This window comes from Lynx rufus, unplaced genomic scaffold (assembly GCF_022079265.1).
Source record: "Lynx rufus isolate CCGP_SWC_20201006 ecotype Redwood Valley unplaced genomic scaffold, mLynRuf1.p SCAF_2, whole genome shotgun sequence".
NCBI classification, from domain to species: Eukaryota; Metazoa; Chordata; class Mammalia; order Carnivora; family Felidae; genus Lynx; species Lynx rufus.
This window is the reverse complement of record NW_025814834.1, coordinates 174936871-174955877: the sequence shown is the minus strand read 5'-3', so window position 1 is coordinate 174955877 and position 19007 is coordinate 174936871. Positions and strand designations below refer to the sequence as shown.

At 37.1% G+C, this 19007-nt stretch overlaps 1 protein-coding gene across 3 annotated transcripts in view; it reads right to left on the bottom strand.

Annotated features, from left to right (window-relative positions):
• Positions 1 to 18635, bottom strand: part of OMA1 (OMA1 zinc metallopeptidase) — a 75102-nt gene extending 56467 nt beyond the window's left edge. For 2 of the 3 annotated variants that reach the window (XR_006962812.1, XM_047084239.1), the window contains exons 1-6: positions 18584 to 18635; positions 10711 to 11235; positions 8084 to 8312; positions 5307 to 5480; positions 5099 to 5206; positions 2391 to 2519 (exon numbers count right to left, since the gene is read on the bottom strand). Coding sequence is in view for 2 of the 3 variants with exons in the window: in XM_047084239.1 (XP_046940195.1) it covers positions 2391 to 2519; positions 5099 to 5206; positions 5307 to 5480; positions 8084 to 8312; positions 10711 to 11216 (1146 nt within the window). In the remaining variant the exon portion in view is untranslated. Of the gene's footprint in view, positions 1 to 2390; positions 2520 to 5098; positions 5207 to 5306; positions 5481 to 8083; positions 8313 to 10710; positions 11236 to 18583 lie in introns of those variants that run through there. The other variant, XM_047084240.1, reaches the window with a different exon arrangement.
• Positions 18636 to 19007: the final 372 nt, after the last annotated feature.

The window sequence follows — 19007 nt, the reverse complement described above, 5'->3', positions numbered from 1 at the left end:
ACTGGTTCTCAACTGGGTGCGATTTTGCCCCCCAGGGACATATAAAAATGTTTGGAGACATTTATGATCATCACAACTGTTGGGCAGGGGGAGTGCTACTGGCATCTAGTGGGTAGAGGTCAGATATTTACAGTAGATGTTTAGAGGCTACTGAACATCCTGCAATGCACAGGACAATTCCTCACAACAAAGAATTATCCAGTCCAAAATGTCAGTGTTTAGATTAAGAGATCCTACTTTAGGGATGCCTGGATGGCTCAGTCAGTTAAGCGTAAATCCGACTCTCGATTCTGGCTCAGGTCATGATCTCAAGGTTCGTGGGTTCAAGCCCTGCATTGGGATTCTCACTGACCCTGTGGAATCTGCTTGGGATTCTCTCTCGCGCTCTGCACCTCCCCTGTCCTCTCAAAATGAATAAAAACTTAAAAAAAAACAGGTCCTATTTTAAATGTATCATTAAACCAACAACAGTGCATTGAGTAGCCAGTATTATGCCCATTTATAGATAAAGAAACTGAGACCTATAATTAGTGAAGTAATCTGCCCAGTATAGAACTTAGGTCTAGCAGCCTAAATTCAAACACAAGTCCATCTGTTCACAGTTTGTATTCTTAACCTCTGTACATAATTATAGTGCTTATCCTAATGCCTAACATATAGTAAGTACTCAATAAATATTAGCTATTGTAATTATTACTAATTAATACCTGGTAGCACGCTATGACGGCTGCTACATTATACCTAAATCTTTTAAAATTACAAAAATAGAGGACTCCCCAATGGTTGGTTATGTAAAGGCCCCTCCTTCTTCCTTCATCTCTTCCTTTTTCTGGCAAATAAATGTCAGCAATTTCCCCCTCTTTAATGATTCACTATCAGCATCCCCTCCTGCTCTTCAATCACAAGGAACAAGGCTTTCTAGAGAAAGAAACATTTCCCCATCACCAAAATCATGGGGGTGGGGGTGGGGCTGGATTTAAGGAAGAAAAGTTCAAAGAGAAGTAATCACTCTATTTTTAGTTTAATTATTAATTAGTATATGAAGTAGCAGGATTCATCAAGTTTTTTTTTAACTTTTTTCAGAGAGAGCACAAGTGGGGTAGGGCAGAGAGAAGGAAAGATAGAATCCAAGGCAGGCTCCAAGCCATCAGCACAAAACCTGACCTGAAGCTTGAACTTTGAACTGTGAGATCATGACCTGAGCTGAGATCAGGAGTCGATGCTCAACCCACTGAGGCACACAGGCACCCCTTCATCAACTATTTTAAAGAAAAAACAGCCACAGGTTATATTTCCTATAACAAAATCTTCAGATTCCAATACAGAAAAAAGTGATGTATTGATAAATGGGGTAAACACTACATTAACTCCTTTGACTTCCCGACACATAATGGAAATAAAATTCAAAATATGAAATCCTATAACCTAAGCAATAACCATTCTTTTTTTTCCCCTTTAAGAGCCTTTATTTCAATATAAATGCAGCCAAATGATATGGTAACACTGAATAAAAGACTTAGTTATCCAATTTCAAAAGCAATTTGTCTCAAAGAATTTTACACATTAGATTTAAACAGTACCCAGATGGCACAATGATGGTGCTCCACAAATCATTAAATAAACAAATAACAGATTGTTCCTGAATAACCAAACCTCCCAGGACAAGAGGAAACATGTGAAGAAAGATGTAAAATAAAATAATTAATCATAGTTAACAAAGCAATTATCAAAAGTGCAAGACCTACTTTCAGTAGTGAAGTGTTTTGAACAAAATGTGGGCCTCAGTAAATTTTATGACATGAACACCATTATACACAAGTACTAGAAATGAAAGTGAACAAACACCTAATAAGATTATCCTTTCACTATTGTGCAGGTAACCTTAGTATAACTGGGAGTGAGAGGATGAGGATGGTAAAGCAGCTTTAGCTAATTCTGTGCCCATAAAAATTTACAGGTTTTAAGAGTTCTACATCAAAATGCAAACGTTTGGGAGAAGGGAGAGTCATCCAGAAAGTATACCACAGTCACTATGAGAGACAAAAGTGAAAAGTTTGAAGGTAAAGTGACAAAAGGAAAGAAAGGATCTGTGACCGGGTTTTCTCTAAGACCAATAACTATATAACACTCTGCCCCTAAATATTATGTTAGCCAAAAATTGCTATGCCCTTGAAACCCATCTATCTCCATCATTTAAAAGATGTAGTATTTTCTAATTTGAATGCTCATTTTTAAGAATGTCCCCTAAAAATGAGAAAACATATGACTAAAAATTAGTAGCTATATTTCATGATACGTGAAAACATCTCTTGTATCTGTTACTTTATAGTAATCTTTAAAATATCCTCACCACATACCTTTAAAAATCCAACTTATTGTCTCACACTTACCTCCTGCAGTTTAGACTGTATCCACTGGCCCAAGAGTGCAAAACTATCTCGAGGACAAACAGCCCAAATCATTGTGAGAAAAATCATACCTAGGAAATCCAGTAAGTGAACCAAGCTAGCCTTTTCTGCCTGAGAATAATCAAAACAATGAAAATTACATTTAATAAATTAAGACAGTGTAACCTTAGATTTTCTAGTTCATGATGTGTAATCACATTAAATAATTACATGTTTAAACTTACCTTCACCAACTAAGATCACATGTTCTTTTTCTTCTGTGTGTTTTTCTTTCCATCCCTTGCTTACAGGTATAAACATTCATTCAACTAACATGTACTGAACCACTTACTATAACTCAGATACAATGACAGGTTCATAGATATGAATAGAAGTTCACTAACCTACAGTTCTTATATTAACAAGCATAATAATCTTGTGAGATAGGTACAATTATCCCTCTTTTATAAAGAAACTAAGATGGGAGAAACTAAAAGAGGTGCCAAAATTCACACAGCTATTAGTAAAAGGACAAGGAATCAAACCCAGAAGTTTTAGTTTCTAATGTTATTGTTAAATTTTTTTTAAAGGAAATAAATGTGTTCATTATGCTTATACCTTATACCTTTGGATAGAGTAAACACTGCTTAACATATGAAATAGTTAAAACAAGAAAAATTCAGAAAAAGACTGGAAATTTATTTTTAGTAAAAAACTTCTGGACTTCATGACCTAATATATGAAGTATGATTCATTTATGCAAGTTTGCAATTTTACCACTCTGGTATTTCTCACTAGGAAATTGAGTTCTATAAAGTTTTATATTTACAGCACTAGCCAATTTTACTTAAAATAGTTGTTTTAAGTAATAATTTCTAAATACAAGTTTAACGCACTGGATTGTTCACATTCCCCATTAAAGATGATTGATAAATGCTGATAATACAGGAATCATTACTTGAATGTATGAAACATGGCTGACAACTAAAAATAATCACACGGAACACTTCTCGTAACAATATAATCTGTCCTCACAAAGCATTCTTTGCTTCATTATACAAACTGTGTGTCATGAAAAACAATTATGGAATTATTTTAGCACAAAAGAATAACACTACAAATGATGAAGTCATTATAAAAGAGAAAATCCTTATTATTAATTATTAAAGAATATAATTATCCATTACATAGTCTTAGAAAACTAAAAAAAATTTTTAAATATGTATTTGTGGAAGGAAGAAAACATGGAGACTGCTAAAAGAGAAAATATAGTGCTGATGATATCTAAGGCCTCTACAAAGAAATATTAATAACTACTTTCAATTTTTAAGACTGTTATTTTCTTTTTATGTCTTATCTAATTAGTGTTCTGCACTGACAGAGATGACAACAATATGCTGAATGAGACAGTGAACTAGAGGCCAGAAAAATAAAGGTGTATGTAAAATGAGTATCTTTTAAATGCTAAAATTGGCCAAAACTGATTTTGCAGTTATGAAGTCTTTTCTTGAAAGACAATCTTTTTCGATTGCTTAGATTTATTCTTATATAGATCTATTTAAGGAAAATGTTTTTTTATATTTTTCTATAATTCAGAAGAAATAAATGAGATAATTACTGTTTGTGCTTCAGAAAAGCACAACTGTGACCCACCTCAACTTATTAGTACTTTAAGGAATAGACAGAATTTGAAATGACTTTTAAGGAGATTAATAACACTAGCATTTCCATTTAAAGTTAATATTACTTACATTTCTGACATAACATTTCACAATCCTTTCACTATTTACCTTCATGTTTTCAACAGAAAATACACCTCTCTCTAGTTAATGTGGACAAAAGAAATATACTTATTTTTAATAAAAATAAATATATGAATAAACAAATACATTAGCTTTTTGTACTCATACCAAGTCAAACAGATGTGTATTCACAGAACCGTAAATCAACCTGAATTCTATGATCCATTAAAAAAAAGGCTGCCAATACCCAGGTAACTGTGGTGAAAGAAAGCAGGGCTGGATTTGCAAACACAAGACCTGGGTTAAAGTCCCAATTGGCCAGTTGACCACATTACTCATGTTACTCCAAGTCTTTTTAAACATTAGTTTCCTCATATATAATGTAGGGATATTAAATACATACTTAATGAGGATGGTATTAAAATTATAATTGAGAAGGTATGTATTTAAAAGCTCAGCAAACTGTAAAATGGCAAGGTATCATTATTATTCCTCTGCATTAATTATATATGGCATATCATTCTAGAGATTTTCAGAGATGCTCCAAGCCATCTTCTGAGAATGAATAAAAAAGCAAGAAAACTGATTTACCCACTTAAATAGTAATATCACTTTCATATAGTTAACTTTCAGACTAGATTACAAGTATGTTAATAATTATGGAGAGTTTAAAATCTAATTTGAAATAATTAGAGGTTGAGAATAATTACTTTTTAGCAAAAGAGACAGCTGATAAAAATAGTACTTACCAGAAACACTAATTATTCAGGTATCAAATACTAAAGACCATAAAAATTCTCAAAATTAGCCAGTCATATTTTTTCAGGTAACAGAGTAAGTCAACTGCTAAAAACTAAAATACCATCTTTTAAAGAAAAAGAAAACTGAAAAGATTCAGTTTTACAAGATTTAACTTGCACACTTCAAAGCAGTTATTTCAACAACTGAACATTCATCCTAGGTACTTACAGCATGCCCAAGTACTGCATGTGCTATTTCATGGCCCAGAAGAAAGGAAAGTTGATGAATATCAGTTACACTATTTAAAAGCCCAGTGAAGATAAACACTTGTCCATTCTGCACCATAAAGAAAATAATGTAAGTAATTGGAACACCTTAAAAAAAACAAGGATATTAAATTTACGATTTAAAGTTAGATGGGCGAACATTTACTTACTGGAAGCACAAAGGCATTTATATCTGGGGAATCAACCACATGAATAGTCCAATTGATCTCAGAGATCCCTGGAATATCTTTATTGCACTCAATCAAATGATAAACCACTTCTTTAACCATTAGGTATCGGGCATCCTTCTCAGTTAGCATATCATTTTTAAACTCTTCCATCCACTGAAAGATTAAAAAGTCGTCTTTATTTTAAGAGAGTTTTAGCTCAGCAAAATGTTTATATTGCTTCATGAAGAGTTAAATGGCTACTTATTGTTGAACATTTTAATTTTTAATTATGTAAAAATCTACATATACAAAACACTTCAATTCTTAAATTTGAATTATTCATGCAAAGGCAATGTGCTTTCTCACAAATGGAATAAATTCTAATAACTAAGATTTTTCATATAAATTGGTTGAAATAAAACTTTCATCTTTTCTATTAGCCTATAAACAAATAAAATGTTTAAATATTATTTCTACTTTCCTAAATATTTTAGAAAACAAAATACTGCCTAGGAAACAAAGATTTCATATAAGGAAGAACAATGTAAAAGAAAATTACTTTCATAACCCACTGACTAGAAAAACACCCTATACTTAATTTAAAAAGTTAAACTTCTAAAAAGAAAAGGACATTTTGGGGACACCTGGGTGGCTCAGCTGGTTAGGAATCCAACTTCGGCTCAGGTCATGATCTTGAGGTCAGTGAGTTTGAGCCCCGCGTCGGGCTCTATGCTGACAGTTTGGAGCCTGGAGCCTGCTTTGGATTCTGTCTCCCTCTCTCTCTGCCCCTCCCCAGCTCAAATTCTGTTCTGTCTCTCAAAAATGAATAAACATTAAAAAAAATTTAAAAAAAAAGGACATTTCACTAATTTTAAGTGTTTTATTCACACAGAATGATAGGAAATTACTGAAATTTTAGAACTAACAGGCATGTCATTTTCTCTACACCATGTTGAGTAGGACTAGCCACTGTACGAACACACTTTCTGAAGCTATATTCATGAGAAACCCTTTCAAGTATAGGAAAATTAAGGATGTTCTGAAAATATCACATTAATTTCCATAAAATGTGTAGCTTCGTTCACATATAGATCAAGAAGTTTAGAATCTTCTTCCCTTAGATATTTTAAAAATAGATGATTTTGTAGAATTGAATCTGCAAGTCTTTATATCAATACCATTTTTTAAAAGCACAAGTCACCAATGTAAATAAACTGAAACAACTATTAACCCATATGAAGGAAATAAAACAAGCAAAATTATATATAATTATAGTACTTTACCATATCCCTATAGGAACATGTGCTTGAATTTTATTATCAAGCAGGTTATTATACTTGTAGGCTAAAAAAAAGAATATTATGTACATATATATTATTTTTTAAAGCTTCTGAGTGAGACGAATGGTGGAAGATACACAAATTTAACACTAGGCCTATCTCAATCTTTCCAGAACACTCTCCTCAAACCTGCTTCAGACAAGACTACCCTAGAAACATCTCCAATCTCTGTAAAAGCTCTACTAGAAAAGATGCATCTTTTTTGTGAAAAAACATTGTTATTTCTTTTTTAAGGTAACTTTCCACTGACAAACTCAGAAGCTTAACTGAAATAAAAAGACATAAAGACTTCACCAAAGTGGTCAAGTGAGACCATGAGCATCAATTCAATAAATACTCATCGTATATACTAGGTGTGTATATACTAGGTATATACTAGGTGTGTATACACCTAGTATATACTAGGTTTCTCCACAACTGGAGAAAGGGTCTGTCCTCAAGAAACTCACTAGTGGTATAAAATGCTTAACTATCTGAGTTACTGTACTTTCTAAAGAAGTAAGGCTTCTTGGGGCTCCTGGGTGGCTCAGTCAGTTAAGCGTCCAACTTTTGATTTCAGCTCAGGTCATAATCTCATGTTTCCTGAGTTTGAGCCCCACCACAGGCTCTGTGCTAGGAGCACGGAGCCTGCTTGGGATTCTCTTTCTCCCTCTCTCTCTGCCCCTCCCCTGCTTGCACCCTCTTGATAAAAATAAAAAACATCAAAAAAACAAATGACTTAAGGCTTCTGAATTCCAACTTGATTTTGCATTCAAAAAATATAATTGCCAAAAATGAGGTTTTGGAAAAAATTACCGTATTCTACATTACTTTCAAGGTACAAAAATTCATATTACATATCTACTTACTCAAAAAATATGTACTAAACACTACCTTCTACATTGTGCTAGTACTTAATATAAAATGATAAAAACAGACAGGGTCTTGGTTCCCAAAGAGCTTAGTCTAACAAAGGACACAGATCAGTAAAGAAATAATTATGCAAATAACAATTATGTTACCTCCATGATAAGTGATTTAAAGGAAAAGTACAGTACGCAAAGAGAAAATAAAAGCAGGAGACCTGACCCCAATATAGCCAAGCACTGGACACAATTATAAATGAGCTGATTCATAATTCAGTCTGTATGAAGGATTCCCACTAGAGCATAATGTAGCCAACCTGCCTAACCCAGTCTGGATAATCAAGGGAGACTTTCCTGAGAAAGTGACATTTAAGGTGGCATGTGATGAGCAGGAATTAGCTAGATGAATGAAAGAAAATGCAATGTAGGTAGCAGGAACACTAAGTATGAAACTTTGGAGGCCTTTTGGGAAAATGCGAATTTTCTATCAAAGACTAACATAAAAAAGTAGTGCATCTTTCATACTTAAGAAACTTTGCCGCTTTGAGTATTATATTAAGCAATCTAATTATAAACAATTCTTACTACTTACTGCTTCATATTCCAGTTCGGATAAAAGTTTGAAATGTTCTTTCCCCAATAATAGTAGCTTATTCCTTCCTGTGATAGGACTCACTTCCAGGTGAGTAAAATAAAACACTACAAAGAGCAATCCAAAACTACTGAAACAAAGGAATAACTTCCATTTATTCTTCCTTAAACTTTCTTTAAATAGTTCCTTCTTGTTAGGAGGAAGTGCCTGCCACCATTTCCTTATGCCCCTAGAGCAGAAAGAAAAATTCAAAGTTCTGACAATAGTATCAGCACATATCAACAAAACTTAATCTTATACTAGAATTCTATGTCATCAAATACTTGAATTTTTGTGAAATATTTCTCTGTATAGATGGGTTTTCTCCATTTATAAAATTCTTAGCTAAATGATGAAAAAGTAACCAGTTATAAAAATTCTAAAGCTCATTTAAAGTTTCTTCTTATTTTAAAGGTGAACACTAAATGAGTAGCTATTTTACAACTACCACTAGTTAACATTTATTGACTGTTTACCACATGCAAGCTGCTGTTCTAATTGTTATACGTATGTCATCTCACTTCATCTTCACAAAAACCCTGTTACCAAAGATGAAACTGAGACAGAGAGAACTGTCCAAGGACTTGTCCAAGGTTGCAGAGGTGATAAGGGAAAACCAGGCAAGGAAGACCATGTGATCCTAGAGTATGGGTACTTAACTACTTGATAGGGATGATCTGTTCAAATAAACATCTGAGGGGTTACAGCACAATCATCTATACCTGTAACCACAATTCACTCCCCCTGCTCATCAGACTTCCAGCACAATCTGCCAGTACTTCAGCAAGGTACAAGGGAAACTACCTCAGCATTGATTTTAGAAATAAACACTGCTCACCAGCAGAAACTTCACTATCCCTTCAAGAACATAATAAAGGAAAGGTAATAAGGGCATAAGCATCGTAAACAAGAAAATGAGAGACTGTGTAGTTAACACATGGAGGTCTAATTTCTACCAGGCAACAATACTCCCTGCTGGTTATCAGAGATCACAGACATTTTGACAAGCAATGTTTTCAACAACAAGACAAAATTTTTCCTAGTGAGTTCATCTGTGAAATCACAACAAAAGTTTAAGATATATACATCATTCTCTTGACAAAATCCATCTTACAAAATAACTTCAAGTTATTTTAATTTTATTAAGTGACACTCCTAAGATGCCTCAAAGTGTCCCAACCTGAAAAGACTTAGGCCAGACTATTAAGTATATTTATTTCCCATTTAAAACTTCATATGACTTATCATCTGCCTTCAATGTATGATGAAAACACAGCTTAAAAGAAAATGTTAAGTGATTACAATGGAAACAACAACCAAAAGTTAAAAATAATATTAAAAAGGATGAGAAAGAGCCATTGGCCTAAGACCCTGGGCTGAGTTATGACAAAGATCCTCTCTTGCACCAGACTCTACTCAGGCTCCCCTGAACTTTTTTCAACTAGGCCTCACTTCTGGACTTCTGTATTCATCTCTGCATTGTCCAGGTTTAGCAAGAATCCTGCTAAGTCAGGTTAAACAGAATTTCCCCATCCTCCATATCTTATCACTCTCGATACCTGATCGAGTTCCTTATTCATTCTCCAGCCTCCAGATGATGTCTGATCACATTCACCTGCCTTCAGCAAGAAGCCTAGTGGGGTCAGGTTAGGGAGAATCCCCACTTATTCCTGATGCTTCTTCTGAGTAATCTTCTATCCACCAAACCCCACCCTGCTTCTCAGCTATGAATTCCCACTTGCCCATGGTATATTCAGATTAACTCTGGTTCTATACTTAGGTCTCTCTTCCTCTACTGCAAAAGTTCTGCATAAATCTGTGTTTACTGCTTTAACTGTTGTCTAGCTCTGGTCTTCTCTGACAGTCGTTACCTACAACTAGAGCTAACACAACTGCATATTTTCTGGGTGCCAGTGTCAAATCACAGAAAACTGGGTTGGTTAGTATGGGAGTAAGAGAGCTAGAAAGGCCTTCACAGTCATCAAATGTAAGAATGACGAGACAATGCTTAACTTTACCTTTCTTCATTCTTCATGGAGCAAATAAGAGAAAACAAGATTAATTATGGGGGGAGGTTTAAATTAAATAAAAGGTACTATTTAGCTGTGAAAACATAATTATTATGAAGGACTACCCAAAAGAAAATAACAAAGATGTGATGGAAATAGAACTGAAAAATAAATGCTAATTAAGCATTAACTTGGCTAGGAATGAGCCTATTCTTAAATAAGTAAACTCCCAGTTTCATGACCCATTGCCTCAGATTTCGTAAAATAAAAAGTTATGTTTTTAAGTATTGTTCTTACAAACTATACCCAACATTTCTCATTCTTGTAATCAAAATAGAAGATCGTTTAAAAAGTGTCCTATATAATTTTTTAAAGATCTCATTTTTATACTATAATATGTAGTAAATTATTTCAAGATTAAATCATTTCTAACAAAACTGGGTAGAACCAACCGTTTGGAAACTTAATTTTGAGCTAAATATGGGAGGGAAATCTAACAAGTTTTCTTTAAAAGTATAGTTTTACAAATACCTTTTAAGTTTTTTTTGTTTGTTTTTTGTGTTTTTTAAAGCTTTTTACCTGCCTACAATGATTGCAAATAGTTTCTGCACTGGTTTAAGAATAATCAACAAGAGAGGAACCGGAGCAGCTTGAAACCGAGGAGAAGTGTGGAAACTCCTGATGTCTCTCTCTCTCATGCGAAGACACTTTAGGGGATGCAATACTGAGAGAAAAGGAGCTCCTGCAACTTCTTCTATCAGGAGCTGTCTTGAAAAAGAGTCATTCCGTGCACCACATGTTGGGGTAACCATCCAAATTTCTTTATGGCTCACGCTCAAGAGGCATCCTGGTCTTTTGGTATTAAGAGTCCTATAAGAATAAAAATTTTTAGGCAGAAAAGTCAACCTATCACACTGCTGTACTCCCAGACCCTGATACTTATGAACTGTATGAGTAATCTGTACTTGATGGCAGTCTGGTGAGGTGACAGCTAGTGTGTTACACAGTCTCCAGTTGGTCAGCAAATGAAATCGGAAGAAAACACAGTTTCTAGTAGCAGATTGCAGTCCATAGATGAAGCTCATCTTTCTTCTCCTGGATTATCTGGAACACAAAAAATAAGTTATAAATACCTCTGGAAATACTTATTTATAAAACTGTTGCGGTTCAGTTGTTCTTCCCTTGACACATCTCAGACTGAATTATCTTAGGTTTCTGCTCACCAGCCCTATAGCAATGCCTCTCAGCAATACAAACCAAAGAGGTTAAAAAAAAAAAAGGTTTTGCTCACTTCTTTTTACTCTACAACATATACTTTAGAAACTTGGTTGTTATTTTTTGTTTCTTCTTTCATTTTTTAGTTTTGCTTGGGGGAAGTCTGTTTTTATTTTAACAGTTAAATTACTGGGGATTAGAAATGGATTAAACAAACAAAAACAGTCAACTTTAGTAATTGGCAGTAACTAGGAGGCATTACAGAAAAGCATGTAATGGAATAGTAAGATCTAAGTTTTAAAATGTATTTTTTAAAATACAAATTTGATGCAGAAAAGCATTTGACAAAATACAGCATCCTTTCCTGATTAAAAACCCTTAAGAAAGTAGGGATAGAAGGATCATACCTCAAGATCATAAGGGACAACACAAAAAAAACCCACCACTAATATCACCCTCAGTGGGGAAAAACTGAGAGCTTACCCCCTAAGGTCAGGAACATGATAAGGATGTCCCACTCTCATCACTGTTATTCAACATAGTGTTGAAAGTCCTACCTCAGCAATCAGACAACACAAAGAAATAAAAGGCATCAAAATTGGCAAGAAGTCAAACTTTCACTCTTCACAGATGACACGATACTCTATGTGGAAAATCCAAAAGACTCCACTGAAAAACCGCTAAAACTGATACACGAATTCAGCAAAGTTGCAGGATATAAAATCAATGCACAGAAATTGGTTGCATTTCTATACACCAATAATGAAGCGACAAATCAAGGAAACGATCCCATTTACAACTGCACCAAAAGTCATAAAATATCTAGGAATAAACCTAACCAAAGAGATAAAAGATGTATACAATGAAAACTATACAAAGCTCATGAAAGAAACTGAAGAAGTCACACAAAAGAATGGAAAAACATTCCATGCTCATGGTTTGGAAGAACAAATATTGTTAAAATATCAACAGTACACAAAGCAATCTACACATTCAAAACAATCCCTATCAAAATAACACCAGCATTCTTCACAGAGCTAGTAAAAACAATTCTAAAATTTGTATGCAACCAGAAAAGCCCCCGAATAGCCAAAGCAATCTTGAAAAAGAAAACCAAAGAAGGAGGCATCACCATCCCGAACTTCAAGCTGTATTACAACACTGTAATCATCAAGACAGTATAGTAACGGCACAAAAACAGACACTCAGATCAATGGAACAGAATAGATCTCAGAAATGGACCCACAAACGTACGGTCAACTGATCTTTAACAAAGCAGGAAAGAATATCCCATGGAAAAAAGACAGTCTCTTTAGCTAATGGTGCTGGGAGAACTGGACAGCAACATGCAGAAAAATGAACCTGGACCATTTTCTTACACCATACACAAAAATAAAGTCAAAATGGAAGAAAGACCTAAACATAAGACAAGAGGCCATCAAAATCCTAGAGGAGAATACAGGCAGCAATCTCTTTGACTTCGGCTGCAACAACTTCTAACTTAACGGGTCTCTGAAGGCAAAGGAAACAAAAACAAAAATGAACTACTGGTACCACATCAAGATAAAAATCTTCTCCACAGCATAGGAAACAGAAATAATCAGCAAAACTAAAACGCAACTGATGGAATGGGAAAAGATATTTGCAAATGGCATACCAGATAAAGGGTTAGTATACAAAATCTATAAATCGCTTGTCAAACTCAACACCCAAAAACCAAATAATCCAGTGAAGAAATGGGCAAAAGACCTGAACAGACACTTCTCCAAAGAAACATCCAGATGGCCAACCAACCCATGAAAAAATGCTCAACATCACTCATCATCAGAGAAATACAAATCAAAACCACAAACAGATACCACCTCACACCTGTAAGAATGGTTAAATTAACAAGTCAGGCAACAACAGATATTGGCGAGTATGTGGAGAAAGAGGAACCGTTTTGCACTGCTGGGGGGAATGCAAACTGGTGCAGAAAACACCGCACTCTGGAAAACAGTATGGAGGTTCCTCAAAAAATTAAAAATAGAACTACCCTACGAGCCAGTAATTGCACTACTAGGTATTTAACCAAAGGATACAGGAGTGGCACATGCACCCCAATGTTTATAGCAGTGCTATTGACAATGGCCAAAGTATGGAAAGAGCCCAAATGTCCATCGACAGATGAATGGATAAAGAAGAGGGGTGCCTGGGCGGCTCAGTCAGTTAAGCATTGGACTCCAGTTCAGGTCATGATCTTGCAGTTCACGAGTTCAAGCCCCACATCGGACCATTTGCCTCTGTGCTGACAGCTCAGAGCCTGGAGCCTGCTTCAGATTCTGTGTCCCTCTCTCTGCCCTTCCCCCGGTCACACTGTTTCTCTCTCTCTCTCAAAAATAAACATTTAAAAACAAATATGTGGTATATAGATACAATGAAGTATTACTCATCAACCAAAAAGAATGAAATCTTGCCATTTGCAACAAATTGGATGGAACTAGAGTGTATTAAAAGTGAAATTAGTCAGTTAGAGAAAGACAAGTATCATATGACTTCACTCGTGTGGAATTTAAGATACAAAACAGATGAACATAAGGGAAGGGAAACAAAAATAATATAAAAACAGGGAGGGGGGACAAAATACAAAAGACTCTTAGAGAACTGAGGGTTGCTGGAGGGGTTTTGGGTGGGAGGATGGGCTAAATGGACAAGGGGCATTAGGGAGGACACTTGCTGGGATGAGCACTGGGTGTTACACACAGAGGATGAATCACTGGATTCTCCTCCTGAAATCATTATTGCACTCTATGTTAACTAATTTGGATGTGAATTTAAAATAAATACATATTTAAAAAATAAATATAAAATAAAATACAAACTTGATCCTTTCACACATAATCCTGGCACTTTTAATTGGGGTCAATATGGAATAAGAGGAACTGAAAACAAGTGAAAAAACAGAATAAATACAACAATGGTTTCAAAACACTGGACATTAGGCAATGAAGAACAAGTGACGCCTGAGAGATGGGAAATAAATTAACTGAGTCCTACAATTGCCCCAAGTTCCTGCCTGGAGAGTTTCCCGGCCACTATGCAGAGAGGGCAAACCTAGCACAGCCCACAAGTGGCCCTAAATTGGAGAGATGAAGCTGGGAGTTCAAGTAGGCCATAGTAGCTAGACCTTGCAGAGCACAGTATGAGAGCATTATGCACTGTTTATGAATTTTTAAAAAAGAAAGGACTTCCATGAGTAGCACAATAGTTCAAGGCAACTATTGTTTTTTATGCTGTTTGGGTAGATGCAGAAAAAAAAAGTTTTTAAAGAATTGTTTCAAATGGGGAAGTGTACTTAAGGTTTAACAACAGAAGGTCTTTTGCTAGAAGTCATGCTACAAAAACAACACAAACCCACATTCTTTACTATAGGAGATAAGCTTCAAACACTTGTCCAATCACATGCCCACTTTCTAAGGGCATCCTATAGCCTCAATTTAAGGGATAGGCCCAGACTGTCAATCTTCCCCAGAGACTCCTTCCACTGGCCACAGAGCCAGGTGTGGACATCTGACACTAACAAGACTTTTGGTGAGGGAGTATCAGGCAAAGAAGTACAAGGGTATGTATAATTTGGGGCTGTACTTGGTGCTACACAAAGTAGCACGCAAGCAAGAACTGGGAACCAAAACCCTTGCAAAAGAAGTGGATCAAGAGAAAGGACGATGGAATCGATCAATGTGCAGAAAGTAAAAGATCACGAAGCCTTCGGGAGAGAAAGAGAGAGAGAGAGAGAAAGAGAGGGGGCAAGATTCATACCCTCCCAGTTCCCAAGAGTCCACTGTACTTCCTAAATTTAACTGAGCTACATGAGCTTTTACTTTACCCCTAAAACAATTCCCTCTCTTTAAAGGGAAGAGTATCTCATAAATAAATGACCTCTGACTTAAGAGGTTACGAGGTATAAAAGTTACACACTTCATACATAAGCTAATAACATTTTAATATACATGCTGCTTATTACAACTGAGGGTTCCTTCTATACTTTGCAAAGCCAAATTCCCGATTTTCAACACTGAATCAGTTCCAGATTAGTAGTGGATTATCTCTGCAGTGACTTTATCATATAACAGATCTCAATCCACATTAAATCAGTCGTGTCAATTCTGCCTCCTTAATGTCTCAATCTAGCCCTTCCTGGGCTCTGTGGCCTTAGGCCGTGGATGGCTATATAACCTCCAATCTCTCTGCCCATTTTACCACCAACTCCTACCCCTCCAGTTCGTCCCCCCCAAACAAGAAGTAAAGCTATCTAAAATACAAATCAGACAAGAGAATCCTACTCCCACAACTCACATAAGCCCTACATTGCTAAATATAAGGCAACCATTTTTTTTTAATGGAGATTTGTATAATGACAAAGATATACAAATCTTAAAAATAACAATACTACTTGCCAAAATTCTGTATATCAGGAATGGCAAATTCAGATGTGTAAACCAGCACTGCACAACAGAAACTTCTGCAGTCATAGAAATGTGTCTTCATTGTCCAATGTGCTAACTTCTACCTATGGCTACTGAGCACTTGAAATGTGGCTGGTGTGACTGAGCAAAAGAATGTTTTAGTGTTCACTTATTTATTGTAAGAGAGAGAGCATGCGCTCATGCCTGAGCAGGGAAGGGGCAGAGGGAGTGAGAGAGAGAATCCCAAGTAGGCTCTGCGTTGACAACAAGGAACCCAACGCAGGGCTCAAACCTATGAACCATGAGATCATGACCTAAGCCGAAACCAGATGCTCGACCGAACTGAGGCACCCAGACACCCCTTTAGTTCATTTTAGTTCGTCTAAAACAAAATGGCCATAGGTGACTAGTGGCTATTGTATTAGCCACAGTGCTAGTCTGTATGTAGAGTCCAGGCAAAGCCATCCTGACATAAATGCAGATTCACGCCTATCTAAAGAAGATGCAACAAGTGTAATGGAATTTGAACTTAGTGTTACCAAACAGTTCAATGTTTTCAAGAAAAGCAAGCAATTCAAACTTTATGTGGAAGTTAGCAGTTTTAAAATGCTAGCAACCAACTTAAAACAAAAAACAAACAAAGCTTATTAACCACCTTGACCAAACCAACATACACAAGACCCCATTCAGTGTTCCATCTAAATGATGTCATTCATTCATTAAATATTTAATGAGCGCGTCCTACATACCGTATCATACCATTCTGGATGCTGGAGATAACCACAAAAAAAGAGACAAAAATCTCTGCCCAATTTGCAGCAACAGTAATGCTGCAATATGCTAACATACACAAATACAAATAAATCTAAAGCAATACATAGCAAACTATTCATAGTGGTTATTTTGAGTCACTGTAAAGGATTTTCATCTCATGTATTTCTGTGCTGTTCAAATTTTTACAAGGTGTATTATTTTGTAAGCCCCAAAACTAACAACTATTTTTGTAATTCCCAACGGTTTCCATGGGCTTCAATAAACTCCTGCATATGAAAGACCAGGCCTCTCATAATGCCACCTCCTACCATTTCTCCAGCCACCTTCCCCAGCTGTCCTTCACCCATTCCTAAGCTCCAGACCCACTGATTTACTTACACCCCTCAGAAAACCTCTCATCTCTAATATCTATGCGCACCAATTGCACGGCTTAGCTCTGCGATTATAGCAAGCAAAGTCTTGCTCATCTCTCATGACTTATGTGAAATTAAAAAAAAAAAATTCTGACACAGAAGGTACAAGCAAAAGCCCCAAACATTACATGAACATAAGTAAAAACATTATCACTGACATCACTGACAATAAACTGTCATTTAGAACAGAAATGGAGCCTGATATTTTGCAATCCCTGGCTTATCTTTGAGAAATGGTAAAAAAAAAAAAAAAAAAAAAAATTGGGGGAAGAAACCTATTTATACATTTCACAGAGCCAACGCTAGACTACACAGAGCCTAAGAAGGATTCAGGGCTGGCCTATCCTCTTCAAAGAACTAGAGCAGGTCAACAAACATGGCTGGCAAACTTCAAGGATTACTAAATTAATGATGTGAGAAAATTAAGCAATTTGGATGGTTAGCCTCTAAGACCATTTCAGATCCTTAATTCTTTAAGTACCATCTCAGAATGAGCAAGTACAGCACTCACTGGCACTCACAGCTGAAGCCTGGAAGACAGTTTTAACAACTCTGCTGAAAATGACTATTTCTTCTCTGGTTTCTATGGAAACAGCCGTCAGGTTGGCAAAAATAGGACATGTACTTTAAAATAATCATTCAAGCAAAGTACACACATGATGGAAGACTTAAAAAAAAAAATAAATTGGAAGGCAACAGCCTTGGTTCTTAAGCTTCCAAATGTCAGACTGCATGCACCCCGTCACCACGGCTGAGATGATGGATATAAACCCGCTGCATTTCAGCGAGGGATACACGGTACTGGTTGGGGTCCCTACGGTGGATCAATCCCTGAATTCCAAATGAGGTCTTTTCGTCGCCCCGGACTAAAATTGCTCATTGAGGACTGCATGGCAAAATAAAACTGTTGCTCAGCTTTACACAGGCAAGTGACATTATTTAAAGAGTATAAAAAGCTCTTTTTGTAAACAAGTTTATGAAGAAAGTATCAAAACGCCTTTGCACTGGTTACACGGGAAATGTTGGGTTCTTCAATGCAGGGTTTAGGTAGGAAAACTTATGTTGTCTACTTGAAGAATGAGGAGGAAAGAGAGGGACTGCCTCTCAAGTTGCTGTAGGCGGTTGGAAGCGGTTTTGCACGGGTGAAGGTGTCGAAGTGAGGCACACCGTGCCGTCCGTGTTAATAAGAAATACTACTTTAAAAAAGGAGCTGCTAAAGAGAAAGGATGAGGGGAGAGGGAGGTATCTTCTCGGAAACCACATCCACCTGCTAACTAGCAACTTCCCAGCCGGCAGAGTAGCACCCTGGGGTCCCTGCACTCCACGCCGGGAGCGGGGGTGGGGGGGTAGAGGAGGGATGAGACACAACTCTCCCGTACCCCTTTTCCACTCACCCCTCTCCCCCGGCTCTCCCCAACCCTCCCCCAGACACACCCGGCGCCCCTCCGTCCCTTCCCCCCAGGCCTCGCCACCCCACTCCCCTCCCCGTGCTCACAGGGCTCCGCCCCTCACCCCGGCGCCCCTCGAAGTTCTCGCACTCTGCCCCCACCCCTGGGCCCGGCCCAACTCGTAAAAGGGGGACAAAGACGCCCCCACAGGACAGACCCTAGGAGTGGCGAAAGCGAAGACGACTCTTCAGACCGGCCCTTTGCGCAAGCGCGTACCCCATCCAGAAGCCCCGCCTCCTTACTTCCTGCCCTCTGCCCGGTCCTTGGCGCCTTTTGCTCCGCCCACAGCGAGCAGTCGACACACCCGCCCAAAATCTTCCTTCCCGAGGGCCGCCGACCGGGAGCAGACCGTGGCCCTCTCACGCCCCCGTGTGGCTAGAGGAGGGACGTGGCTGCGGGCTGTGCTGTTTGCCTGGCACTCTTCACTTATGTCCTTGGAACCTGATTTGGCTCCTCTAAAGAATGATCCAGGCAAGCCTGTGACCGCTGAAGATTCTAAGGCAGTGCTGGCCAAAAGAAAAGAGATTCTAGAGGGTTTCTGGAGCCCAAAGACTAAGGTTTCTCGGTTTTAAAGTTGCAGT